Source organism: Gymnogyps californianus, chromosome 15 (assembly GCF_018139145.2).
Source record: "Gymnogyps californianus isolate 813 chromosome 15, ASM1813914v2, whole genome shotgun sequence".
In the NCBI taxonomy this organism is placed as follows: domain Eukaryota; kingdom Metazoa; phylum Chordata; class Aves; order Accipitriformes; family Cathartidae; genus Gymnogyps; species Gymnogyps californianus.
The window spans coordinates 9195896-9223765 of NC_059485.1; the positions used below are offsets into that span (position 1 = coordinate 9195896).

A 27870-nucleotide genomic window follows, 5' to 3' on the forward strand; every position below is an offset into this window, starting at 1 on the left:
TGCCTCCACCCGAGCAGCTGACCCCCACTGGTATTTTGGTATGGTCCTCCTGTGGCTTCAGTCAGGCACACTGTCTTTTCCTCACCAAAGTCGGAATTACAGATGCTAACCTGAAGACAGGATTTGGCCCATAGTTCTTTTGCTAAAAAATCCCAAACTATTAAATCCTGGCCTTTTTTGTCTTAACTGTTGCTGTGATCTAAAGACTTTTTGTTGTTTGATGAACTCTGTCAGGGATCTTGAGAAGTACAGACATAAAACTGTTTTTCTCTGATTCTTAACAGAGAACATTTTTATTTTACTATTTGGTTTTTAAAATGTTTAACCAATCTTCCTACCCAGCAGAAAGTATTTCTAGTAAATGTTTATGGTATTTCTAGGAAACAAATATCCACAATAAAATAGCTAGGTAGTCCCAGCTCGTCAAACACTTTGGAATAAATGCGTCACTTACCCACTCTACAGCTCCATTTCAGGCAATAAAATTAGTCATACACGAAGCTACGCATGTACGTGTATCTGAAAAATCATTGCTTCCCTCTGTCAGGTACATATTTTGTACAGAAAATAAACAGTTCAATTACAAGGGCTGACCTAGCACAAGCTGAGTCCCAAATCATGTTCTCACCTAGAGCCCCTCCTGGCCTCACCCCTCTCCTTTTATTTGAAGGTGTCACCTCTGGTGGAGCTGGTAATACTCTTTGTTCCCTGCTGACAGCTAATAAAGGGTAGTACTGCGCTAGAAACTTTCAGCTTAGTTTTTCATGTAATCCATAAAGAAAATAAGAGGAATAATGTCAGGGGAGGTTTAAATTCTGATCTACACAGTGGACAATTTCCGAGGCCACAACTTGGGATAGTGCATGCTCTTTGCTCAGAGCTGTAATCACACTTGTCACTTTTGGATTTTAAACATATCAAGAATCTGTTTATAAAGATTTTGTTTACAAGTTTAGGACCAACAGTTTTTCTTTCCCCACTAGTTACTTCTGCTCCCCCACCTAAAACTTATTTTTTCTTTCTTCAGTTTCCTGGTGTTGGAATTGATACAGAACTGTGTAGCCCCTCATCTAGGCATGGGCTGCACTTTTGCGTTATTGCTCTCCTTCCCACATATGCTAAATGATGTAAAAGACATTAAGCAGCTTTTCACATATACTCAGCAACCAGCTGCTCCCGTGGCTCATTTAGTCAACAATTTCTAACATTACAGACCTGCTCATAAACCATTTCTGCAAAGATAGATAAATGAAGGGGTGAGGAGCCCTTCACAGATGGAGGACCCCCGTCTATCACGGGAAGGATGAGAGCAACTAGGACAAAATTCAAGCCTGGGTCAGATTCTGATCTGAGTGGGAGTGTAAATAGGGAATAATTCCACCGAGAGCGAAATTACTTCCAACTTAAAATGTTGTAAATGAGATTGGAAATTTTTTCTGTGGTATAAACAGAGCCCACACCGACAGAAATCTAAGTGACGGTACAAGTCATTATCAGGTGTAATTTCATCAAGTGACACTACTTGTATTAGTTTTGTGGGTGTGCAAAATGATTCTGAGTGGGACAGAAAGGAAGATAAGGGAGGCTTTCATGTCCTTGTAGTTACTCATCTTGCAACTTACATCTTTGGCATTTAAATCATAATTATATTTCACATCTCTGGAATGCTAAGTGGATGTTACACCACTTTCCCACTAACACTCATCTTGTGGTAGTCACACCCATTGTTTAACTTCTACCACCCTTCATTTCATTGCAGAATGCAGCCCACAGAGGTTAACCACAGGCGTTTTTGTCAGAAAGTACAGGGCTATTGTATTAGCTGAGCAAATTTCAGGTGTTTACTGCAACAAAACAAACCGGGAGAGGTCAAAGGTAGGTCTGTACGCACAAACGTATCAAGGGGAAAAGTGGTAGGTTGCAGGCTGGTTTTGAGCTGATTGTTAGCCTTTGGAGGGAACCCAAGCATTGCCTTCCAAATCAGCATTTGCTGGGTGCTGTGGCAGAGTTCTGACAATGCAGGGTTGTATCGTTCTTTTGATCTACATGCAAACCCCTGTTATCAACATGCAGATCAAACACATGAAATATCCCATTGTATCCAAACTCGCAAAGGAGGCTTGAACAGTTGAATTACTGCATGATGAAGACGCAAACTTTTTTCATTGTTAATTAAAATAAGTAATCCTTTAGACTATAAAATGTAATAACAAGTTTTTCTTTCAGGAAACAAATACACATTCCTTTGGATTTTTAGATGGTTGACCAAAAAGTTCAATAATCTGAATAATCAGTGAAACACCAGTCTTCTTTTGCTATTTGCAGGTTTGTTTAGAATTTAAATTAAAAGTTTATATAAAAATAAGGAAAGGAATCTGTTGACTGCACTGTAAAGTGACCCCAATGGTGCACTGTCAAAGCAAAGTTAGGACAGAAGGCAAGCTGCACAGAGACTGACTACTTATATGAGCAGCTAAATTACAGCTGCTTCCCAGGGAGGGATGCTTGGCTAAGAATGCATGTCCAGCACACTCTTCCTATCTGCACAGCTCCTTTGCTGAAGTTGTAAGTCTATTTTATTTCATCCTTCCTTTTCAAGTCAAGCATTAGCTAATCACTTTAAACATAAAATCTGCCAGCAGCAAGTACACAGAGGATTTTAGGAAACAAAGGGTGAAAGTAATAGCCCACAGGGAAAAAAAGGATATTTTAAAACAATAGATCTCTTCTTTTACATCCCAGCTAACTAGGGTATGCATTAGTAACACACACTTAGTGCTGATGCTGAAACCATATTTGCTCAGGGGAGGAGACGGGAACTGAACTCTTCGTGAAATAATTTGAAAAAGTGGCTTTGAACTTCTCAGATGTAAAATGTTTTATTTAGGAGCAACACAACTTCTATTTGACAGCTGGTTTGCTACTGGCAAGGAGTTCTAAAGACACAATGACAAACTGCTGGGCTGATTGCCTTCTGAATCAAGCTATGATCACATTTCTGTTATGGAAATAAATGACAATTCAAAACATAGTGTATCAACATTATAGTATGGAACATCATCAGCTACAGCCTGTATGACAATCTATAGCTCATAATTTCAAATGCACTCTTTGGCTAACGTTTATTTAAAGAGATGCAAAAAACTGGGCATATCTGGCATTTTTTTTTTAAAGAGCTAAATTATACCACTTAGCTAAAGAGTGACCTGCGGTCTCTCTCCTGCTGCTAATGCAACAGATAATCAATCATTCCTTTCACCGCTATCCACAGCAACTAGAGGTCAGTAATCCATATTCATCTTTCATGCAAGTCTGCCAAAATGAGTCTGCGGTTCTTAAGGCAGCAATGAATTCCGTCTATCATTTCCTTGAGGGACAACAACTGAAACAATGAGTTCCTGTGGCACAGGGAGAAGAGAAGGGGTCACAGATGCCTGTGATAGCTGGGCAGGTCACATGCCTTCCAGTGATACTAAATTTCAAAATCCAGTTTCCACAAAAGTAATTTTATCTTCTTTTACTCAAATCAACGATTTAGTGGCCTGTTACAGCTAGTACCCTGCAAACGTCGACCACATGTGGCTGCAGTATGTACCTACCAAAGTGAAAACTTCATTTGATTTTCATTCTTGATTGAACATTCATACATTTTTTTTTAAGATTCAGCCAAAACCAAATCACAGCAAAACTTCAATCACAGCTAAAATACTCCGTCTCCACATGGTGAAAAACAAACTAAAGTGAAAGATCATATTCTTCCATGATGGTGTTACATCCTCATTTCTACCAGTGACGCAAGCCTGTAAATTTCAAGACATTTCCATCAAGGATTAAGTTGACTCCAAGTATTTCTCACTGTTTCCATCTACAAGCTGCAATCATAAATCTATGCAGATTTGGTGAAAAAGAACGAAGTTACTGAATTGAGTTATTCAGTAACAATATCTGAAAGCAAGGTGACTTTCACATGGTTTTAGATTTTGTCATGCCAGTATCTTTCTGCTGGCAAACTGAAGTGATCTGAAACCCTGATGTGAAACACTGATTGACACCTCTGAACCAGCCTCTCTAAGTCTTTGTACTTAGAGTGTTCATCAGCTGGGATGAGAACTCTGCCATTCTATTTGTGCCTCTGACTTCTGACTGAACTTGGATCTCTCTTAAGCTTTCTCTTACATATGGAGTGGTCTTTCAATCAGAAAAAGGAAACTGCATGCAAAGATAATATAATTAAATCGTAAAAGCAAGGACTTGGATTTTATCACTGGTTTTCCTATGTCATTTCAAATAAGTGAAATTGCAGAAAATTAGGACTCCACAACATTCTCTTCATTTGAATAAATGAAAGTGGAAACCCTTAACTAGTCCCTTTTGATCACAGAGTTTTCATTTTCTTAGTCTGAGGTGGTTGAGGCATTATCTGGTTTTAGTAGGACATACAGACTCTTGCTCTGGGAGTGCCTCCTGTGCTGTAGTAGCCTCAGGAAGAACAGAAATGCTGACTTACACTGTGGAGAGGGGGAGGGGAAACAAAAAAAAATTGCTTTACATATTTCTTAGCTTTCTCCTGAAAAGCACGCAGTGTCCAGGTAAACTCTAATGCAATATGAACTTGTCTCTAGTCTTGTGCAACCCTTTTGCTCATGCTTTCATACATTTAGAACCATTTTCTCCTCCTTTGTGTTTAGTTCTCTATTAGTTACAAGCAGAGAAAGAGGTTTTAATGCAGTGCAACAAATTCAGCAGAGAAAATGAAGTCTCAGCTATCCTTGGATGGCCTTACTTATATAACATAGAAGCATACAGAAGTATAACAATATGGACACAAAACCCAGTATGGATTTATGCACCTTATTCATACCTTGGCTTCAAGCCAAATGCAACTGAATGCATGAATAGAAGTATTTCCCAGCATTGGAAACGCTCCCAAGCTCCAGAACAGGTATAAATGTTAATGCTAGCAGAGGAACAATCCTCCCTACGCCCTTTCTTACTTTGTTCTGTGGGTCATTTAATAAAACTCATTTCATGAACCCTCTGCTTCAGTTTCCAAACACTTTGGTCCCCAGGACATTGATAGATATGATTTTTAGTCACTATTTGAGAAATATAGCAGGGCATATATCAAAAAAAGATTTGTTTTTTTGAAATGAAGTGTGTGAATCCCATTCAAATTTGGGAGTTTTGCTAACAAAGCCTCACACAGTATTTGCACTAGACTCTCCTGAATGGTGTATGGATCAGCCTTTGGAGCCTCCTGCCTCACAGACAGCACAAGGGCAGAGGAACACAGGGTCAGGGGAAGTGCCGCTCCATCTGTCCCGGAGTGTTCTCCCGCTTTCTGTGGGGAGAGGACCCTCAGGCCTGATGGTGATGGGATGGGAGGACACCTCCCTGACATGAGCTCCAGGTCAGCAGCAACTGCAGGCCCAGGTGAGACGTTCAGGACTCATTATGCACAGGACCTTCTCCACACCAGCTGGGAGCTGGGCCATCCCACAGCCATTCCTGTAGCCACTGGTGTCATCAGGCAGGCACAGGGACTGGCTGGGCAGCAAGGCTGCCACGTTCCTCGCTCTGGGGGTCAGGCCCACCCCGGCAAAGGCTACAGCCACGCAGCACAGGGCAGGCAGTGGCACTGAGGGTGACAGCAGGGTGGCTGTGGGGCCTGGCACTCTTCCGCATCCTGTGCCCCACACAGGGCTGGCGCCACTGCTAAGATGGCGCTGGCCGCCCCCCCGCCATTGCCCGGAGCCGCCCGGCCGCCGGGGGGCGCTGCAGGCGCGGGCGCCCTTCTGCCCCCTGGCGGCCGGGGCGGCACTGCCCCCACAGCCGGGCGGAACCAACGCCTAAAGCGGAGGGGGTTGGCCAAACTCCCAAACCTCCAGCCTCTCCCCTCCCCTCCGTCTTCCCTGCGTGTCGCCTTGCCCGCCCTCGCTCCCCTCGCATTACCTTCGGGAAGAAGCGCGCCGAGGCCCCGCTCCCCGCCTTCGTGCGGCGGTTCCTCCCCGGTAGGCCCCGTCCCCCCGCTTCGGTGGGCGAGGGAGGCGGTGACCCGTTGCCCTCCCTGCCCTCACCGTGCGTGCGGCGTCAGGCACGCCGCCTTGCGTCACGGCGCGGCGCGCGGCGCCGCCGCCAGCTGACTGCTCACCCCCGGAAGTGATGCAGGGAGGCAGTCTCGCAGGGAGCCGCGGAGGTGAGTGAATTGGACCATGTCTCTTCCCGTCCGCGCCGGGCTGCGGGCGCCGCGGGCGGGGGGGACGGCGACGGGAGCGGCGCGGGGCTCGGCTCGGCTCGGCTCGGCTCGGCTCGGCCGGCGGTGCGGGCTGCGGGGCTCGGCCGGCAGCCGCGGCCGTGGCGGGGGCCGCCGCTCTGCCCCTCAGCCCCGCCAGGGCCGGTTGGGCGCTGGGGGCCCCGCGCCGCCGCCGCTGCCCCTCACGGTGGGCTTCCCCCGGAGCCGCAGCCTGCCCGGGCCCCGGGGCTGGCAGCCGCCGGGACGGCCCGCCGGTACCGGCGTGCCCGGCCGGGAGCCGGAGCCTCCCCCGGTGCCGCGGCGCGGGGCGGTCCCGTCCGGGGCGCTTCTCCGGTTGGTGTTTATTCGGTCTCGCTCGGTGCAGGCCGGTGCAGCGGCTCAGCAGGCGCGGAGCGCAGGGTGCCGCCGAGCCGAGCCTGCCCGTCACCAACTTGTGTGCCCCAAGTAATGGTGCTGGCTCACTTCGGGTTGGGTTTTTTTTTTTTTTCTTATTTTTTCATTTTGGTGTGTGCCGTCTGCAGGATCCTAAAACGTTTCTTGACAAACCACCTCTCTGCGTGCAGCACCGCATCCCCTCCAGGGCTGAGGAGATCAGCTGCTTTGTTCAAATACTCTTCGTGCCCAGCCTTTACACATGTAACGCTAGAAGGTGTATATTCACAGTGTTCTCAGGAAAAAGACAGAGAGATAAAACATAGAGCAATTTATTTCCAAGGTAGCGCTCGTAATCTGAACATACCACCTTTGCACAGCCACTTTTCTTCTTACTTCAGCTTTCACTCCCTCTCCTGAGTATGTTTACCCGTCCTGTGAAAGCTGCAGTCTGTGTTAATCACTCTTTGGGGCTATGGTGGTACTAATAAGCCACTCATAACAACTTAAATTGTAACTTGCATAATCAGTGTTTCAAGCAAATATCGGTTGAAAGAATATGCCTTTCCTATTAGTGCTGTTGTTGCTGGAAAGAATCATCGATTATCTTTTAAGTAGTTAACACTGCTGATATGCTGTCCTTCAAAATGTTCCATTGATAACTGAACAGTCTGATGCCAAGTATCGGAATACAGCGTTGATCCACAGCTGGTAACTTTGTTTTAAATGGTAATGTCTGCCGCATAATTTAAAGGGGTAATAGGTTAAGCGCTCTGAAAAAAGGGGTATATCTGTACAAACAAAAAGCACAGAACTGCCTTACCTCTGAAAATTACAGACAGGCCTCACTGGCAGTTGCAGTTGTGCTGCATGGTCTGTCTTTTTTTGGGACAACAGTTGGTCGCAAGACATCTCTTCTAAACACGTTCTTATTATCTGTTTAAGACCCTCTTTGTTAAACAGTTAATGTGTAACTACGGTATTAGTGTTTTATTTGGGCTAGCAATGGGAAGAGAGAATGACTGAGTACTGGTGTTTCTCCAGTGCATCTGAACACTGCTGCATGTTTCCCTGGTAAGAGATAATCCTCAGAAAAGGAAACATAGTCCCTTGGTTAAGATTGCATGTGAAAGTAAAGAAATCTGACTTCGTGTTCTTGTCAGTTCTGTAGTTTGTCTTTAAAATCTTTCCCACACAGGTGTGTGTTAGTGATCTGTAGAAAACCTTCATAGCCCTTTACATGAAAGGCAGCATGCAGTCTAAAGCAAAGATTTTCTGCACATCAGCAGAAAAAGGAGAGCTTGTGATCTGTGTTGAATTAGTTCAGATTTGCAAAGCACAACTGGCTTTACAAACTTGCTGCAAATATCAGCTCTTGTAATGATTTCTAAAATTCTGATTATTTCCTAATAGCAAGTTATATGCAGGCATGAATAATTATAATCATTAAAAAATGTCACAAAACTATTAATGGAGGAACTTACAGCTTTGATACTACTTGGCTGCTCAATGTGATGCTTTTTAAAGTGCTTTCATCTTGAGACTAATAGCCTGCAATATGATCTGTAATCAGCTCCTGGATCTTTAAGGCTGGGTTAGGTACCTTCTCTGCACAGTTTCTTGCTTTATTTTGGAGTTGAACATTGTTGTGTTCATAGAAAATTCTAACTGATTTGTGTCAGTAGTTCTTACAATTTGTTGATCTTGGAAATTCATTCATAATTACATTTTGCTTCCATTTAGCGTGAATTGTATTAAAAAAAGGTGATCAGATGAACTGAAGGGGTGGCTTTGAGAGAAAACGAAGAACAACTCTTTTGGAAGACTGTCATTGAAATTAGTTAAAGAAGTCTATATTGAGCAAGAGAGTCTGCCAGACAGTTTGACAGACTTCTAAGACAAAGGGACTTGTTTTGACAAATTTGTGTGTAGATGAGGAAAAGGCTTGGTTCTGCTGCTTTCTTTGGTTCAGCTTAAGGAACAGGAAAAAATCCTGTGTTATGTGTATTGGGGCAGGGGAATATAAAGTAGATGCAAAGGGGGTGGAAGAATGGGGGATAGACATGATTCTTCTAAATTTGCATTTCCTCATGGCAGAAAATGATGTAAAGGTGGTTTGGATATAAAGAGATGCACAGCTGCAAGTCGGCAGGAGTGTGAGTCCCCCAGTACTGCTCAGAACTGTCCCACACTGTAGCATTTGGTTTTCTTTATTGGTGCTGGGGAAGTGTTGATAAATTTAACTTGGAGCCTTGAAGCACTATAAAATCCATCGTGGTGGGGTTTTGGCAGTTTGTAAGAACTTGCAAAGTGCAGAAACAATGTTATTGTTGCATTAGGCACATGGGCCTGTAGTAGTGAATGTAACAGGAAAACTCTGCTCTGAGTAAGAAGAGACTGTGAAAATAAAGGCATGGGATGTTAGAAAAACAGCCCTTTCTTTCATCCTCATTCTTAAAAATAAAGAAAGAACTGAAGATTGGTAGCCAGAATTCTTGGAGACTGAAAGAACAATCTGTAAACACTTGAGGGACTTGGTTGTCACAAGAAGATAAAAGGGAACACCCTTAACAGCCTTCATCAGAATTCCCCGACTGAGCTCCTTCTCTCTGGCTGCTTATCCCTAGGGGTCTGCATCTTATCTCGCTGGCTTCCTTTCCTCTATTTGCCTCTGACTAATAGGCTTTGTCTTCTGGTTACTGGAAGTCTAATAATTTCTTTTGTCTCCTCCCCGTTCCTCCTTTTAAAAATACTAGATTAAATGGCTGTAATGTTTTGCAGATTATCTGCATTGGTGACATGGATTAATTGTATACTTGACTCTAAGTTATTCAGCAGTAATGACATAGTAACTTGACTCGAAACAATGGTAATTTCATGGCAAATGTTCAAGGCAAATGTTGCCTTCTGGTAAAGAGCCACCTGCAATTTACCCCCCGTAAACATATGACACGAGTAAACTGTCTGTGCTAGTTTTCTCAGTGCCTTCTATACAGTAAGTTGTCTCAAGCGTGTCTTTTGAAACAGTCAGCTATCTCTCTTCTTCCCCCCGCCTTTCTTTTGACTCTAGTTTGAGTCAGGTAATTACAGATCTGGGTTGAAGCCTTCCCAGGGAGTGATCAGAAAAGCCAAGACTTGCAGATGTGTTCCCATCGTTCGTTTGTACCTTGACTGCACCCTTTCATGAGAAGGTTTTGTGGAACTGCTCAGCTATCGGTAACTGGCTGTCGGTGAGCAAGTCTGAGAGCCCCAGTGGCGATGGTGGTAGGCAAACCGAAGGCGAGCTCTTCTTTCCCTTGCACAAATACCAGTTTTCTTTATGGTGACATAAGGAGGTTCTCCTTGTCACATGTCGCTTTGGTGTGACAGTTTGATGATGGTTTTACATTCTGATTTCAGTGTTAACCAGAACAGAGCAAACAGGGGAAGAGAAAGTGAATCAAAGCTTCTCGGCTAAAAGATAATCTGAGAACTAACCCATTTAGCCTCGTTATGTCTCCATTTTATCCATGTGTCTTGAGGGGCAGCTCTCCAGTCTGATGATCTGCGTCTTGAAGGAAGCAGAAAATCTGGATTTTAGGTAAAGATTATTTAATTGCAATGTTTTGCTACTAGAAGAGTGACAGTTAGGGGACTACTTAGCTGTAAGTATTAGAGAACTCTCTCACAGAAGTAGGAATATTGTAGAGAAACCAACAAAAGCATAGGTGGTGAGACAGGATTCCAGTAAAGAGAATGAGCTAGTATAATCTTCTGGTGTCTTGGAAAGTATAGTTATAAACGCTGTTCTGTCTGTGACATCTGGTTTGTGAAAGACAAAACTTACTTAGCAAAATGTGAGAATGCTGTTACTGACCTCCTGTCACAGTTTGTTATTCCCAGAAAGTCAGACTGCCAAAGACAGTATGACAGTCATAGTTATTTGTTGTCTCACTTTTCCTATTTAGTGAACATAAGTGGGTTTTTTACACCAAAATGATTATGTGCTCCTGAAAAATACCAGAGTCTTATTTTTGCATCCCTGTAGTAGCAGAAAATGACCATTTTTAGTTCTTTCTTGGAATTTTTTTAGTGTAATACAACTTTTCCTTCTGCAACTTTGAAACATCTAATGCAGTCAGTCTTACCCTTTGGTTTTAAAATTGAAAGGGAGGGAGAAAAATAATCTTAACACCTATGATTATGGGAGGCGTGTGTAGCTTAGCAATAGACTCACAAACACAAATGTCCTAGAACTTGGTTTTGGTCATGTGCTGACTGTTCAATATTTTCATTGCAAATGAGTCTGTACAGAAAGCCTTGCGTACTCTGGATCAGCACAGAAATGGGCAGCCTGGAAGTGCCAAAGGTCTGATGTATACCAGCTTCAAGCACAGTTACCTGTGCTTGGAGTTGGTGATTATGTCTCGTGAAGCACAGGATAGATACCTACACACATCTCATGAGACACAGGACATCAAGTGAAATCAAGGATATGTGAAAACTTATTAACAAAATGTGTGTGTTGGTTGAAGCTGCCACCAGATTTCTCAAGGAGAGCTGAGAGTCTTTGTTATAACTGATGATCTAAGTTCAAGTACTCAAAGGAGCTCCTTTAAAGCTGTTGATACAGTTAACATATAAATACTGCAGCATCCTTTGTACAGTGTGAAGTGTTAGTGTCATTCACTGTAATAGGTGTCCTGGTTTTGGCTAGGATAGAGTTAATTTTCTTCCTAGTAGCTGGTATAGTGCAGTGTTTTGGATTTAGTAGGAAAATAATGTTGATAACACACTGATGTTTTCAGTTGTTGCTAAGTAGTCTTTATACTAAGTCAAGGATTTTTCAGTTTCTCATGCCCAGCCAGCAAGAAGGCTGGAGGGGCACAAGAAGCTGGGAGGGGACACAGCCAGGACAGCTGACCCAAACTGGCCAAAGGGATATTCCATACCGTACGACATCATGCCCAGTATATAAACTGGGGGAGTTGGCTGGGAGGGGGGATCGCGGCTCGGGAACTAACCGGGCATTGGTCAACGAGTGGTGAGCAATTGCATTGTGCATCACTTGTTTTGTATATTCTACTTCTTTTAGTATTATTATTGTCATAGTATTATTATTATCATTATTTTTCCTTCCTTTCTGTCCTATTAAACTGTCTTTATCTCAACCTGCGAGGTTTTTTTTTTTTTTTTTGATTCTCTCCCGTGTCCCACTGGGTGGGGGGAGTGAGCGAGCGGCTGCGTGGTGCTTAGTTGCCGGCTGGCATTAAGCCACGACAATAGGGAAGTCAGGACTCAAATCAGTAGAGAGAACTAGGGTCTCTGCAGGTGGCTTTGTGTATTTTCTGCTTTAAAAACTGCAGTCAGTTTAAAAATCAAGCGTATGCTCTTAAAGCACTTTCAGATGTCAGTCCTTTCACTTAGAACAATTCTTTGTACAGAACTTCAATATGATTCCAGTATTTACATGGTCAGCTGGTAATGAAGTTCCTACACAACTGTGTGAAATGAGTGATTCTTTTGGCTGGCAGCCTGTAAACTATGTTACACTTACCAAGATGGCTAGCAGGCCTTCTGTAAACTCCTTATGAGCATCTGCTGTCAGAAGTGATCTTATGAGGTGGTATGGCAAGTCTTTAGACTTGTCCCTTTGCTACCCTATTAGGCGGCTTTGTGGGTCACGGTTCTCACAGCTGCTTTGTGCTGGAGATGGGACACTGTTAACCAGAGCTGCTGGAAGGACTTCCTTTTTTTATGTGATTGATGTGTTTTCTGCATTGTTCAGAGCAGTAAGAAATATAAAGTTATTCACTTATTATAGTTAGTTTAAAGCATATCATATTATAACAGGAATCACTTGATATCTACCTGAATTATATTCAGCTGATGTAATGGATGAAGGTGCCTCAGCCGCTTCAAGGTGAAGTCTGCTAGCTGAATGCGGTGCAAAAGAAAATCTGTGCACACTTAGCTCAGTTTAAAAGTAAATGTTTTTTTCCATTGCAGAGCGGATTGTAGACCGAGGTGGTTTTTCAAAGTTATTCTGGTTTGGCTACAGGATAGTTGCAGTTTTCCGTAGATTAATTTAAGGAATTGACTGAGACAGAGTAAGGTAAATATTTGTAGCACAGCTACTTTCAGATGCTTACAGCGGGATGCATCTGTGTCAAATATCTCAGGGTCATGGTTTCTGTTGGTCCCATAATCTGCAGTTTTGCTGTAGAGATGTGAACCGGTTGTGTCTGAGCACAGAGTAGCTCTCCCACTGGCATGTGCTGCTTTAATTATTCATGATACATACAGAGGTGCTAAAGGTCTGTCATGCTGTGCAAAAGTTACAGTGTACCCTGGAAAAATACTGAAGGATTATTCTTTTATAACCCTTTGCACATTAAAGGGAAAAAACCCACAAACCCTCATTAGATGATGAATTGCTTTTTTGTAAGTGCTGGACCTTGAGAGTTGTATGGCCTTTGACAAGGATCTTGCGGGAGAGGGGGAAGATTGATAGGTTTTAGATGGATGGAGATGAATTGCTTGGTGACCAAATCTTAGTTTTTTGAAGGTGGTAGATTCGAACCCATCCAGGGTTTGAGTTATGTGCATTGACATAAACGAGTTTATTCATGTCTAAGTATGTATGAGGTAGGGAATCGGATGGAATCTAGTTGGGGTTCTGTTTTCAGCTTTACTGAAAACTGATGGCGTGATCTTGAAGAGCCACATTGTTTGGCTGTCTTGATTTCCCCTCTGCCCGTTGTCTTGCTTGTAGCCTAAATAGACTTCTCAAAACAAGTACTGCTGCTGTGTGAATTAGTTCATTAATTTATTTACATTACAGAAGCACCTGAAGGCACCCTTCTAAGATTATATGCTATTTAGCTAACTGGACTTGGGTTTGCTCTGTGAAAATACAATAATCCTAACAAATCATTCCACTCACCTAATAAAGTAGGATGAAGCACATAATAGGAAAGGATTTAAAACTTTTTAATGGGGCGAAGTGGAACAACAATGAGAAGTAATCGGTAAGTAGGATATTGTGTGGTTAGAGAGTGTAAAAGAAAGGGAGGGATTCAAGGAATGATGCATGTGTGTCTGCTGAAAAAGCTGCTTAAGGAATGTATCTTCCATGAGAGAAAGTAGTAAGGTGCCTTTACTCTTGCTTTCTCTATCTTTTTTGACAGTATTATTCATTTTTTCTTAAGCTAACATTGTATAATTAGCTGCACACGGTGAACTACAGATCTGAAACGTCTATTCCATTTTTTCTTAAGACTACTTGTTGGAGTTTGAACATGAAATGTGGTGTCATGCCCTGTGTCTTAGTAGGGTGTTCTTCAAGAGTGCAGAAGGCGGGTTTCTTCTGCCCAGAGTCTTGAATGGAAAAATCTCCCTGGACTCGAAGTGAGAGCACACCACGTCGAGGTGCAGTTGTTAACAGATTTTTGCCTGCTTCCTGGCAACTGTGGGGCTTCTAGGAAGAGGTTTGGTGATAGCTCTGGTTCTTGGCACTGAGAGCTGGCCCAGCATTATGGACCATAGACGTGGTGAAGCAGTTTCTGAATCTATTGTTACTTGAATTTTTTTTTAGATATTTTTGTACCTGCCCCTCTCTTCCCTTCCAAACTAGTTAAGCCTTTCCAGTACCGTCTTTCTCAAAGAAGTCCACATCTCATTTGAGGAAGTATTCAAGCTTCTAATGTATGCGTTGTCTGGCTTGGTTTTCCAATTGACTGCCATTTAGCCTTCTGCCAAGTGGCAGCCAAAACTCTGCATGGTCCCTTTTCATGCGTCTATATAACTAGCTTCTGCTCTGGTACAGGTGTGTTCTGTAGAGACGACTTTACCCAGTTTGATCAGATTTAGAAATCTGGTTTGTTTCCAAAGCTCAAAGCGAGGTTAATCAGAAATAGTTTGTTATCCTGATTTGGAACAGATTGACAAAGTTCACATCTGTATGCCCCCAAAATCATAACCTGGCAGTAGTTCATTGAAAGGTGCTTGAACTGCAGGAAGCCTGACAAACTAATAATTCATTTTAACTAATTGCAGCAGGACTTTCCTGCTTTTAGACTTCCTCTTAAGTAACTTTGCATAAATGTGTTTCTGCAGCAGAGGTGCGGAGCAGATCTGTGTGACAAACTGGTGCTAGCACAGCGCTTGGTTAGGGATGTGGTGAGGTGTCTTCTGGGCTAATGAAAGCCTATAATGTGCCCATTGTGCTGGAGTCAGGGTGGTTTTGCTAAGAAAGTTTCATTGCAGGTTATGACTTGAAATAAGCAGTTTCCATAACATGATGGCTTTGCTGACCAAAGCTTTGTTTGTGCTTTAACATCTTACGCACCAAGTGCTTTGGTGGTGTAGTATAAAACTCTTAACTGCACAGTAAAATCTTCCACGTGCAGAGTTGATCCTCTCAATTTCTGCCTATTGAAGAGGGAAACGATATCACTAATTCTTCACTGGTTCCCCACAGAAAAGCAAAGAAAGTTGCCTTTTGTGAGAACGCTGTCAGCTCTTACCCCTGCAAGAGCTGGTGAGGACAAGTGTTGAGGGTGATAGCAGCTTTGGCGCTGCAGTGTTCTGCAGTGTGATCCTCTGTGCACCAGTGCTCAGGAGAGCTGAAGTCACAGGGGGGAGTCAGACACAGGTGCAAAAAGAGGCAGGTGAGCAAAACAAAGGTCTCCATAATCCCGAGGGTGCACGCCATTTATTTGTTTTCCCGGTGGACTGCTGAGTGGGATTGCTAAGGAACGATGCAGGCTGTTTTCTGAGTTACTGTAGCGTGATGCTCCTCCTGCGCCAGCAAGGGGGGATGCTTGGTGATCGTAGCATATGGCTATACCTTGCAACCCTGACCCAAGGACTGAATTAAAACCTGTGCCACAAAAGTGTTGATGCTTCTTTCCACCCCCGCCGCAGTCACCTTGCATGATTTAGGATTAAGTCAGCCACAACGCATTGCTGTGCTATGATAGCCTTTAAATACAGACTTGAAGAGCTTGTTTTTTTAACTCCTAACTCATACTAACTTTTTATTCCACATCCCATAATTGTGTTGTCACAGAAGTTTACACTTGCTACTACATTAAAAATTAAAAAAAAAGTGAAAGGGGCAACTTGGCAGAATAAAAGTAGTAAGAATGGGGGAAGAATTGTAGCTGGCGGTTCTAACAGATGTTAAAATTTCTGTCTCCTGGCTCCAGACAGTGTGTGTGTGTGTGTGTGTACAGGTCAGCCAACGTGGAAACTACTTCAAACAACCTGAAAAAGTTTGGCTTTTGCTGGGTAGGGCTGAACTCCATCAGATTCAGCTTCTTTTGAACTTGAAATAAGTGTTTGCTTCCAGTGTGCGCTGTAGTCAACTGGAAAGGTAGATTTGGTGGATCATAGATTTCTTCCAAAGAAATACAAATCTGTTTGAAAAGTAGTTAAGTTTGTTGCATAAAGTTGCCATGACAATGGTTTTTAAAATGTGGAGTGTAAGATGTTGCCTCTCCTCTATTTAAGCAGGCTCCTGGGGGAATGAGGCTGCACAGCGCCCTGTGTGTTTCCTGTCTCTTCTTTCCTCTCCCGATCATTTATAAAAGGAATTACTTAGTTGCAGGGGGCCAAAAGAAATTAACATAGAAGTGCCAGATATTACATTTTCTTAAATTCTTGAAATTCATGGGATGCTATGGTCAAATAGAAAGAAATCCAAGCTAGTACTTCCACCCCAAGAGAGGCAGGAACTCTTCTGTTCCCGTACACATTTAAGCTGGCTGGTGGCTCTGCACCCACACAGCGCGGCCCTTTCAGCAGGAGTGTATGCTAAAAGAGCTGTGAGGCTGTCGGGAGTGGGGGCAAAAGGGTTGTTGTTTGTGCGGAAGATGAGGTTTGGAAGTGGAGGATATAAATCCACAGTGAAGTAGCCTTTTTGGACTATCCCTCTCGAAAGTAAATACCTAAAAATGGTTCAGCGGAGGTACGTTTTTGCTCCGTGTGTGTGTATTATGGGCAAAAGTACCACTCCACAGTTTCTAGGGGTTTTGAGGTGTTTTGGATGCCTGTTTCCCTGGGCTTTTAAAAACTTTTGTAAAAGCTTTAATCTGAACTAGGTTTTATTTGTCAGTCAAATTTGTCCTAATCCATGTATAGGTCTCAAGTTTGGGGAAAACTCAACTTATGTGGAGATTGGCATGTGCGGTAAGAACTTGTTTCATGGTTGTCTTTCTACATCCATTCCCTACTTTCTACTGAAGAAAGCACTGAACAAGCTAATGTGCCCACTTGTTTCCTAAGAAGTAGGTCTCGTAAAAAGTAAGTATGCAGAAAGGCAGCTTTTGATCACCTGTCTGCTCCCTAGATGTACTAAGAGCTGTAAAAACAAGACGTTTTAGTGTTTCCGTTAGTATGGTAGAGCAGAGGAGCTTTGCCAGAGCTTTCTTGGTTTTTTTTTTTTTTTCCCTAGATCAGATACAAACAGAGGTGTTGACTAGGTGCTGCGGTTGTAGCTCTTGCTACACAAACCAGTCATACCTTTGTCTGTCATCTTCTCTTCAGAGCTTCGTAGTTATATAGCAGAGCTGGGAATTTAAGAGAAATGAAGTTGAGCCAGCTCAACCGAACATGGGAAAACAAACATGGAAAAGAATGTGCTAGAGAATGAAAAAAGAGCATTACTTTCTAGACCCAAATTACGCTTTGCTAGGTAGCAGCTGTCTGGCATTCACAGATTAAACAGCCGCTTAGCTAACATGCATTGACAATGATAGCATGTCCTCTGTTTTGCTTTGAGTGCATGAAATGAGGAATTAACTCTCCCATGCTGAAAGCCATAAAAATATCCGGAAGTGTGTGTTTACTCCTAACAAACATTTGAACTTGTCTGTTGTATTCAGTACCTGATCTATGTTTCATATGGCAATGCAGAGTTAATGGTGTTAATGCTACTTTATAAGTCAAAAAGTGAAGTAGTCTTATAAAATTACTCTTTCAACAAATGGATTTTGGCTACGAAGTGTTTTATTAAATGCATAGTCGCTTCTGAGCGATTTGGTGCATTTCATGGTTTTCATAGCCCCTCCTAAACGTAAAGATTTGTGTGGTCTTTTGTCTTACAGCATTCCATGTGGAACCCAGGGAGCCTGAAGGAGGCTGTGAAGCTGGTGGAATGATTCCCTGTGTAGCTGAAACTATGTAAGTATTAGATGTTTGCTTACAAGATTACTTGCCCAGCATCAACTGTTAGAGCAGTGATTGCTTGTGGTTCAGCAGTTGCAATGATCCTCTTGTCCCTCCCCAATGGAAAGCTGTGTGTATCTGTTTAGAGCTGGAAAAAGACGGAGCACCCATGATACCGTTCCCTGCTGTCAGCTAGTTTAGAAGTCATGTATCCCTGTCCACTAAAAGCTAGATAATGCATAGCGAAATTCTGCAAAATTGTTACAGGCTATGCTCAAGTGTTTGCGAAAAGTTGAGGCTGGATTGAGGCTTAGTTAAGCTCTAGCAAAGTTGTCTTTGCCTTAGCTAGTGAACTGCTGCTTGGGAAGGGATTTAATGGTTGGCTGAGCTGTGTCCCCTTTTGTTATGAGATTTCCTAAATTTGTCTTTGAGGTGGTCTTGAATGTGTGGAGGGTTTTTTCCTCTTCTCTCTTGATACTTTCTGCGTTTTGAAAGTCATTGTAAATACCTTCTCATGCAACACTTTATTAAACAGCATAATGCTTGGCTGTGTTTTGTTATTCTCTGGACATATCCAATAATTTCTATTACTACAACAATGTCGGTCTTTAAAGAAAAATACAGGATTACTTAAATATTTCCTTTGCATCTTCTCTCCTGCCAGCTCTCCCCCACTTCAGTGCTGCCGTTTTCAATTTTGCCATGGTATGCTTGTATGACAGAGAATTATTACTGGGTCACTTTGTTGTTTTGCTCCCTTCAAATCTTGGGTTACGTGTGATCTTGTCGCTTGAAAATGGAGAAAAACTGATTTCCTTACGGCACTTAAAAAAACCCCCTAAAACAAAAAAACTCTAAAAAAAACCCCACCCCAAAACAAAACGCCCCACCAAGCATTAGCAAGGTCTTTCCAATCTTCTCTAGGTTTTCTGTTTAATCTATTGGTTCTACACATCCTTTGTTCTTAGAGGGTGGCTTTCCTTTAACTGGCTGTATTCACCAGTACTAGTCTTCCTGTGTTTCCAGTTGCTTACTGCCTTCTAGAAAGTAGCAGAGAACATCATTGTCGATCTCTGCTTTGCAGTTCCTGTTATGTGGAAGATGGCCTCATGGGCGTCTTGGTGATTCATATTTACTGTAGGTTATTGCTCAATACTTGTCTGAGTAATCAAACTTCTTTGGGAGTACTGCATCCTGTAGCACTGAGTACATTCCAACCTTAGCCCTAAATTTTGATCTTTTTTAGTAGAATGGTAAAACTAGTCGTCAGCGCTGCCTTTTGTGTCTCCCTGTTACATTGTACAAGCCTGTTACAGTAATTTTGCTCTTGGGATCCGATCCTTTTGGGAATTGGTGCTTTGCCACCAATCCAGTATAAATTTTGGGTACGTGAGGACTTTATACTTGTAGTTCCCAATCCAGCTGGGAGAAATATCGCTGCACGTCCTTGTGCTCAGTTAACTGTAATTGGCATGACCTAGACATGGCATTTGCTTTGCTCTACAGTTAAATGGGTAGCTCTGTTCACTTTTCTGAGAGTGCTTTTTCATACTCCTTGAACACTGAGTTCAGTGCAGCTCCTGATGCTGCAATTGGATCCTCTCTCCAGCCTTCCTTAACAAAAGGGCCGAGTTCTCCCACTTGTTTCTGTCTCCTTCCGAGGCTCTTGTTCCTTTCATGCCTTGAAACCTGAGTCATGTAGGAAGCGGAGGTGACTAGTAAGTGAAGTGGATCCAGCTCAGTGAAGGCATTATATAAAAGGGTAACTGATGGAGTGCCAAAAGACTTTTCTCTTACAAAACCAGATACATGCACAAACTGCCAGCGGATGCAGTCTGAGTTTTTTTTTTTTTCCAAGCTGGTTTTGCTATTTTTGGGGTAGAATGCTTCAAAGTATCTGGCACGTGGCATCAAGTTTCATGTAGTAGAAAAGTGAGGAATTGCAGCAACTGTACTTCAGTATCTTCTAGTGTTTGTTCATAACGAGTAGGATTGTGCTCTGAAAACCTCCTCGGCAGGGAGGAGGAAGGAAGAACTCTGTTACTGCAGGGAAGAGCAGTGCTAGCAGAGCCCAGGCAGTGGCTGTTCAGGAGCAGCAGTCAGCTGCTTGTCAGGCAAGTAGGTTGGCGTACAGAAAACGTGGTTGTTAGAGGGGTACGCTGCGGGAGATGTGGTTAGCTTGCACTCTATGGGTTAATGTTACTGTGCTCTCCAGTGGTTTTCGGAAACAGCTGTTGGGACACTTCCTCACGTACAGGTGTTTAATAATGCTGGCTGACCTTCCCTCTGTGTATTGTAATGCTGTCTTTTCATGACAGCAAATGACAATAAACCCCATCTATTTCATCATACTGGTGATGTCACTTTGTAGACTTGAATATTAGATTGTTATTGTCATTAATACAAGCCGTTGCTTAGGAAGCACGACAGCATGAATCACTTCCGTTAGGAGAATTTATGGACAGAGTATGTAAATTAGTCTTGCAAACTGTCTTTTTTTTAAATTTTAAATTGGGATTCCTAAAGTGAATTGGATTCATCTCTGTCCATTATGCTGCATGTGATTTGACTACTACCAGCTAGTTTAGAGGAACGTACCATTCACTAATAAGCAGCTATTCTGTAACCTGGGAAAAGGGAAAAGATGTTCTGAATCCCCAACAGCTAATAATTGGTGTTATGTGTTTGAGCAGAAAGTTTTATAAACTAGCTAAACTCTACTTTAAACTCTAATACTAGTTTTCACTCAGGATTTTTTTTGTTCTGTTCCTTCACATGCATGCTTCCCTTTAAAGAAAAACTTAGCCAAAGTAGTGCTAGCTGCCTTTGAGAAACTGATGGAAGAACAAGAATTAGTGTAGATTGAGCATTTGAATTCTGATGAATTTAAAGGGGAAAAAAGAAAAAGGAAGGCTGGTATCTGGGAGTTAATCACTAAGCAGTAATTTACACTGCCTAATTATATCCTGTTTGTTTTGGTGTAATGAAAAAATGACTGGTGTAGACTAGAGAAGACAATGTTGCTCAGACGCATGGCAGCACAGGAACCAGTGCCAGGCTGTACTCTGCAATTCACAAAGAGCTGTGAGGTACTCAGGACCAGTGAAATTGTCTTTTGGGTTGTTTATGTGGAAATGTGTATTTTAATGAATCCTTTAAAATACGAATGAATAAGAAATTATACTTGAATACATTAAGTTGAACTTTTACTTGCCTATAAAAATGATGCTACAAAGTTCATCTTTAAAGCAGTTTGATGAAAGGATGTACCAGATGTTTGTTCCTTCTGCTGCTTAAAAATAGGTTTTTGATAGTTTTGTTTGTGGGTTTTGGGCTTAAGAAGGGGGATTGGGGAGGGGAAGGGAAGCCAGGTAGTTGAAACCAGCATCTTGGCTGTTGTAGTTGTACTGGCAAAAATATTTTTTTTTTTGCTCATGAAACTATATATGTGCTGTTTTGCCAAAACAGGTATAATGGCTGAGAGAAGATTTATGTTTGTAATCCTAATATCTGGAGAATTCATCTGCACTTGGTACTGCTGTTCCAAGTTGGTTTACAGCTTAAAACAGGGGTTCGGTCTCAGAAGAGCTTTACCCAAGAAAGAATACAGAAAAACTGATGTGACATCTATTTTATTTCTTCATTTTTAATTTTTATCTCTTTTATTTCTTGTTCTAATTCTGTGACCTGGAAGCAGTAAACACAGACAAGGCAAAGCCAATTTTTATGTTTGAGGCTTTTGCCTAACTGACAGCAGAGATGAAACGCAAATAAGTGGGTAAAGGAGGAATACGATAAGCAATTGCTTTCTTGGAGTTGATGTTTCTGAGAAATGGACTGTCCATGGTGTGGCTGCATGCTGATAGGATAGTGTCAGAGTGTTAGTTTGGTTTTAATATGGAAAATTTAAGAAACCTTTTCTGTGGGTAAAATATCTTTTCCAAATACGCAAGGCTTTAACATTGTGATTTATAAAAAGAGTTTGATAAAATAATTTTGGCATTTTAGTTTTGACTTTTAAAAAAACTGAACTGGAATTACTACTTCTTATCTGCATGTGTGTCTGCCTGAAAACGTTTCATTAAAAAGGCCCCCTCCCGCTGTCTGTCTCATTACCTGAAGGGAGGAGCCCACTTGAAACAATGAATAATTCCTAAACACCATCTTGCATGAAGTGTTGCTCCTTTCTGCAAACATGCTCTGTGTATGTTTTAAGAACAAATATCTAAATTCCAAACTCTGTTTAAAAAAAACCCAAACCCACAACTCCCCCCCCCCCCCCCCCCCGCCTCGCAAAACTCCCCCCTGCCCCCCAAACCCCTTTTGCGCATTTGCTGAAGGTACAGTCTAAATCTAATGCTTAAGTCTCTGCCAGGTTGTCCCATCAGTGTCCCTGTCCCCCCACTGCTTTGTTTCAGGGATTTATATTCTATATATAAAATGTGGGTATACTTTTAAAAACCATTTCCTTTAAAATATTTCTGGGTTAGAGTAGTCTGTCTTGATGAAGCCTGTACATGAATCAACCTCTTTGTAACCTATGTTACAGTAAGAATTTTAGGAATTTCCTTTATTAGGATCCGTTAGTATACTGCAGCCACTGAGTGAGCTGCGTTGATTTCTAGGTAAAACAGCCTGAAATTGCCTGAAATTTATGGCATATGCCAACCTTCTGTACACTACTCCTTTTCAGTATGCAAAACTTAAATATCCTGAAGTCAGTCTCTTACTGGCAAATGTTATCCCACATTTAATACTTACAATATTCTTTGTGGAGAAACAGCAATTTGACTTTGTTTTTCAGGTTAGTTGACTGCCGCTAATGGCATGGTGAGATGTGTTGAAGAGCAGCTGCAAGGGTGTCCGACGGCAAGGGGACCGCTCTAGAAGCTGGGCTTGCAACATCATGGGCCAGTGTGTCACGAAGTGCAAGAATCCTTCTTCTACCCTTGGCAGCAAAAATGGGGAAAGGGAATCTGGCAGCAAGTCGCATAGTAAGAGAAGTGCAGTCCACAAAGACGACCATGGTTCAGCTTGCGGGAAGTCTTCAGGAGATATACTTGTGAATGGGACAAAGAAAACGGATGCTGCTGTAGAGTCTAGTCAGCCTCCAACATCTTCTGGAGATACAAAGAAAGACTCTGTTTCCAGCGCAGAAGAATCTTCGCTCCAAAGGATCGGGGAGTTATTTAGGAGGTATAAGGATGAACGGGAAGATGCCATACTGGAAGAAGGAATGGAACGATTTTGCAATGACCTCTGTGTTGATCCCACTGAATTTAAAGTGCTAGTTTTGGCTTGGAAATTCCAGGCTGCTACCATGTGCAAATTTACAAGGTTAGTTCTTGTAAAACTTGTAATTATTTTCATATGTTAAAGTATATCCTGTCATCTGTATGTTGGAGAGACAGCCTCATTAGCTTCACTTACTTATTTCTTCTAACACTTGCATTTTGATCAAATTAATTCCTACCACTGCAGAAGGTAAGCTTTATATTGTCCTCTTTTCCCCTTCCCCTCACAGTGGGTTTCAGACCCAAAAATGTGGTTTTGGGTATTATGCTGCTAGTGATGAACAGTGTAGTGAGATTCTGTAGACATTCATCTATTCTTGATTTACCAAAAGCGGTTTTACTGTATCCAGCATTATCTTGGTGATGAGATTGGACACTGAAATTAATTTTCGCTTTAAAGTAATGTGAGATTCCTTAGTAATTGCTACCAACTCTGTTATCATTCTGTGAAAGAATGACAGACTGCTTCCTAAGAATTGTTCCTGTCTAACCAGTGTTATACTTAATGTCTTTTTCCAAGAGTAATTCTGTTAAAGCATAGAGAGGGAAGGAAATGCAAGGTTTTTGACACTGGTATCTGTTTCATACTGGCTGACAAGTGTATTTAAAGTGCTGTCTGCCCTTCTGGACAAGGGGGTCAGTCAGCAGGCTTATAGCATGTGTGATGCTACAGGAAACAACGGAACAGCTAAAACTTACCAGAAAAAAACAAAACAACCAAAACTACAACAGCCCCCCCCCCCCACTTGATTATCAATGTCCAGGTAAGAGCAAGTAAAGACTTCCTACAGGGACTCACTGAGAGAGAATGAATTTTTTCTTTTTTGGTCTGTCTAGATTGGTTTGAGTAATGCTACCTAATTTTACTCAGCTTATAACTTTCAAAATTACTTTGGTGTTCTGAGCCTTGAACCAAGCCTCTGCTGTGCACTGAACACAGAGACCTTTTCCAGGATCTTCAGAGTCTTTGCGGATGTGGGTGTGTGTCAAATGGATGAGTTACTCTGGAATGCAAATGTGGATTTACTAGAGGCTGACGGCGCAGGTATTTGCTAATGTGGAAAAGGAACTGCAAGTAGCGTCTGTGATTCTGCACAACCACAATGAGTTTTATTAACGTCGTTTTGATTTTCTTAGAGAGGGCAAATCGAGTGGTGAGAGGTTACCTTTGTTTAAGGGCACGCTCAGTGATACGGGTGCTGATGGACTTCTTCCATCAAGGAGAGCAAGGCAGTCTTCTGTTCTGAGCGCTGCCCCGACCTCTGTCTTCCCTCCAGCCCATCCCACGTCAGAGTCTGCTGGCTTTGGTTAATATTGGCTGGTTATAATACTTGCTTATAAGCATTAGAGAAATCAGACCTAACCATCTACCCATGTGGCCAGATTATTAGTAGGCTAATTAGTATAGGACTGGTGCTTCGAGCAGTGTTTATATGTTGCGTTGTAGCCTGTGTTGAGTGATGCCGTGCTCTCTTCCATTCTCTCAGCAGGTGCCTTGCTGACTGTTGCCGTTGGCACCCTTTTTATTTTGCAGGCTGGAAGAGCAACCAAAAACCACAGGAAAGCCACCAGTGAACTGCTCTGTCCCTTGAGAACAGTTCGCCCAGAGCATGGGCGTTTAGACATGGGCAATATTGAACCAAGCTCATTTATATATGGTGCTTCAGTGCGTAAATGTGGTGTTTTCAAACATTTGGCATTTCTTCTGTGGTAAATTTTCTTCACTTTTTAATATGAAAGGCACTGGATGTGATAGTATCAGGTAGTCAGAAAGCCAGACAGCAAAATCTTTCAAATGCTAACAGTGCCCCAGCAGATCTGAGGGGTGTATGTGGTTCCCCAGGACATGAGGAACCGCTTGGAAACGTCTCTTTTTCCAGTAGCTCCTGTTGCCAAAATCTTTGTGCCACCTGGGCTGAGAGCACACCTTGTCTTGTCCAGATAACCCTCTTCCGAAGTGATGTAGCTGAACGGAGATGAGAAGCGTTCAGCACGTGAGGTCGGTGGGAAGTGCTTGCGCTAATTTATCTTCTCTTGCTTAATAGGAAGGAGTTTTTTGAAGGCTGCAAAGCAATAAACGCAGACAGCATTGACAGCATTTGTGCAAGGTTCCCCAGCCTCTTAAATGAAGCCAAGCAGGAAGATAAATTCAAGGATCTCTATCGTTTCACCTTCCAGTTCGGCCTGGACTCTGAAGAAGGACAGAGGTCGCTACATCGGGAAATAGCCATTGCCCTTTGGAAATTAGTCTTCACCCAAAACAAGCCTCCCATTTTGGACCAGTGGTTACACTTCCTAGTCGAGAACCCCTCAGGAATCAAGGGAATATCCCGGGACACGTGGAACATGTTTCTAAATTTTACTCAGGTGATTGGACCGGACCTTAGCAACTACAGTGAGGACGAGGCCTGGCCGAGTCTCTTCGATACCTTTGTGGAGTGGGAAATGGAGCGAAGGAAAAAGGAAGAGGAAACCAAATGTATTACGTCTTCGGACACAGAGGGCCTGTGTGCGGAGGAACAGACTTAGCGGCGTCGAAGCAGCAGTGACGAAAGCAACCTGTTGCCCTTCACGAAATGTAAACTCTGGATGTTTCTGGAAATTACCGAGGCTCCAGATTTTTCTACTTTACACCTTTTTCTGCCTTGTCTTTGAAAGGGCTCTAAAATGCTGTATCATGTTTTAGGCACTTTCTTAATTTTGGTTATTCCTTTTACTCTTGCCCTGAAATATTTGACCCTGGCTACAAGTTAAGTGTTTTTGGGGTTTTTTTAAGACTTCAGATTAGTATAAGTAAGTCTGATATTTCTTGCACAATATAGATCTTTTTAGTTAGGTTAAATTAACATTGCTAAATTATACAGTGCCAGATTAAGTTTTTCATACTACATCTGTCAGGGCAGGTCTGTACTGTGTGTAGTGCTGTTTACATTGTTGAAATTTTAGGCTGTAATAATTTTAAGGTTTTATACCAAGATGAACAACAGTGTTAACTGTTAACTATAAATGCATTAATCCCCTGGTAATAAGGCTCTCAAAAACAACATAAGCAACAGCTTTTTGTAATATGGCTAAATCCCATTTTAAGCTAACTCTTAGTGAATGAGTCCAGATCATTCCTTTTTTTGGAGTTTCAAACTAAATGTTGGGATTGTTTTATAAAATTACTGTACCTGTCAGTCAACTGAGTGGTAGATGATGATTTGTATCTAAATCTCTTACACATCACATAATAAAGAGCAGTACTACCTCAGTTTTATTGAAAGTGGACTTCTTGATGGACTTCCGTTTTCTCTGGAAGTTGTATTTTTGTGGCTACATGAGAATATTTTTACTTGACTAAAGGAACCAAAGGTTCTGCTTCTTAAGTTTGCTAAACATTGACAGAAGCAACACACAAACCCTAAGTCTTCAAGGAAAACTGTGGTATAATTCTGCTTTAATTTGTTTGATTTATACCTGAAGTATTATCTTACTTGTCTGGCAAGCACAGTACTTCTATGTAAGGAACTATCTTTTGCATTAATATTGACGAACCAATTTTTTAAAACCTATGTTTAATTGCTAAATCGCAGTTAATACTCCACACTTTCTGGAGCAACAATATCTGCATCTGATGACAAAGTGAATTCTTAATGTGTTCTTAATGACAACAGTATAGATGAGTCATTTTTAGACTGATTTGATAATATTTGGATAGGAGTCAATTTATTATTTTACAATGCCTGTATTGAGACTATTTGCCTGTTGAAACTGTTGTGACTTAAAGGGAGTTTTATTAACACTGGTTGAAACTTTTTTGGTTATTGATGCTACCTTTTTTAATTTTAGTATGTCAACTTTTTACACCTTTTGGTAAAAGGAATGATTGCCAAGGCTTTCTATAGAGCTAAGTACTGGCTTAATGAATTTGATACACTTCCATTACACACCTTTTATTTTCAGAGCTGCATTTCAGGATCATAAAATGGCTTCAATTAAAAACCAAAACCAAACAAAAAAAACCTGGACAGTCATCCATAGCATCTAATGGCTTTTGTGATAGAAGGGTTTTAAAGCTAAAGGGAAACAGATTTTAAGTGGCGAGCTTGTCACTGGATCCAGGATGGCATGCTTTGCACATCTGCTGTGCCCCAGAGGGGTTAGCAGAGAGAGGAGGAGGATCTGCCTGAATTCTGTCACTGGCTTTGCTGGTGCGCAGCCTATGCAATAGCTTGGGTCTGAGATCATAAATCACTAACAAAATGTGGGTATTGAAAACTGTTTAAAAACAAACCCACAAGCCACAGATAGCATCTCTTTCATCTAATAAAAGGATAGTTTGGTCCATGCTGCTTCTGCAAGCTCTTGCTGGGAGACGCGTTAAGCTGTGGAAAACAAATGTTGTTGTTCTAGATGCAGCTGAGTCTCTCCCTTTGCAGGAGGGGAGCCCTGAACTTGCTGTATTATAGGTAAATGTACCCCAGACTTTGTCCTTGCTACTATAACCTTCCAAGCTACCATGGCACAAGCACTGTTTGGCAGCAAAACCTTATTCTGATTTGGTGAACAAAGCAGGCCAAAGCACTTGTGCTGGTATAACTGAATTTATGGTGAGACTTTTGCTGGTGCTGTTTTTTCCAAAAAAAAGAAAAAAAATTCCCCAACAGAGGCTGCTTTGTTAGCAAAAGTTCCAAATGGAGACTGATTTGATAGTAAATGAAGACTGTATTTGTAAGTTTGAGACTACTCATTCATTCAGTTATTAAATGCTTTGTTCATCACTTCTTCCCCCCCCCCCCCCCCCAAGGGACTTTAAAA

General features: G+C 42.1%; 1 protein-coding gene across 1 annotated transcript; it reads left to right on the forward strand.

Moving 5' to 3' along the window:
* Positions 1 to 6140: 6140 nt before the first annotated feature.
* DCUN1D3 (defective in cullin neddylation 1 domain containing 3) lies at positions 6141 to 27831 on the forward strand. The gene is made up of 4 exons (XM_050906024.1): positions 6141 to 6196; positions 17716 to 17791; positions 22581 to 23113; positions 25116 to 27831. Exons 3-4 carry the CDS (start codon positions 22683 to 22685, stop codon positions 25597 to 25599), a joined length of 915 nt encoding a protein of 304 aa, XP_050761981.1. The 5' UTR covers positions 6141 to 6196; positions 17716 to 17791; positions 22581 to 22682; the 3' UTR covers positions 25600 to 27831.
* The last annotated feature ends 39 nt before the right edge of the window (positions 27832 to 27870 follow it).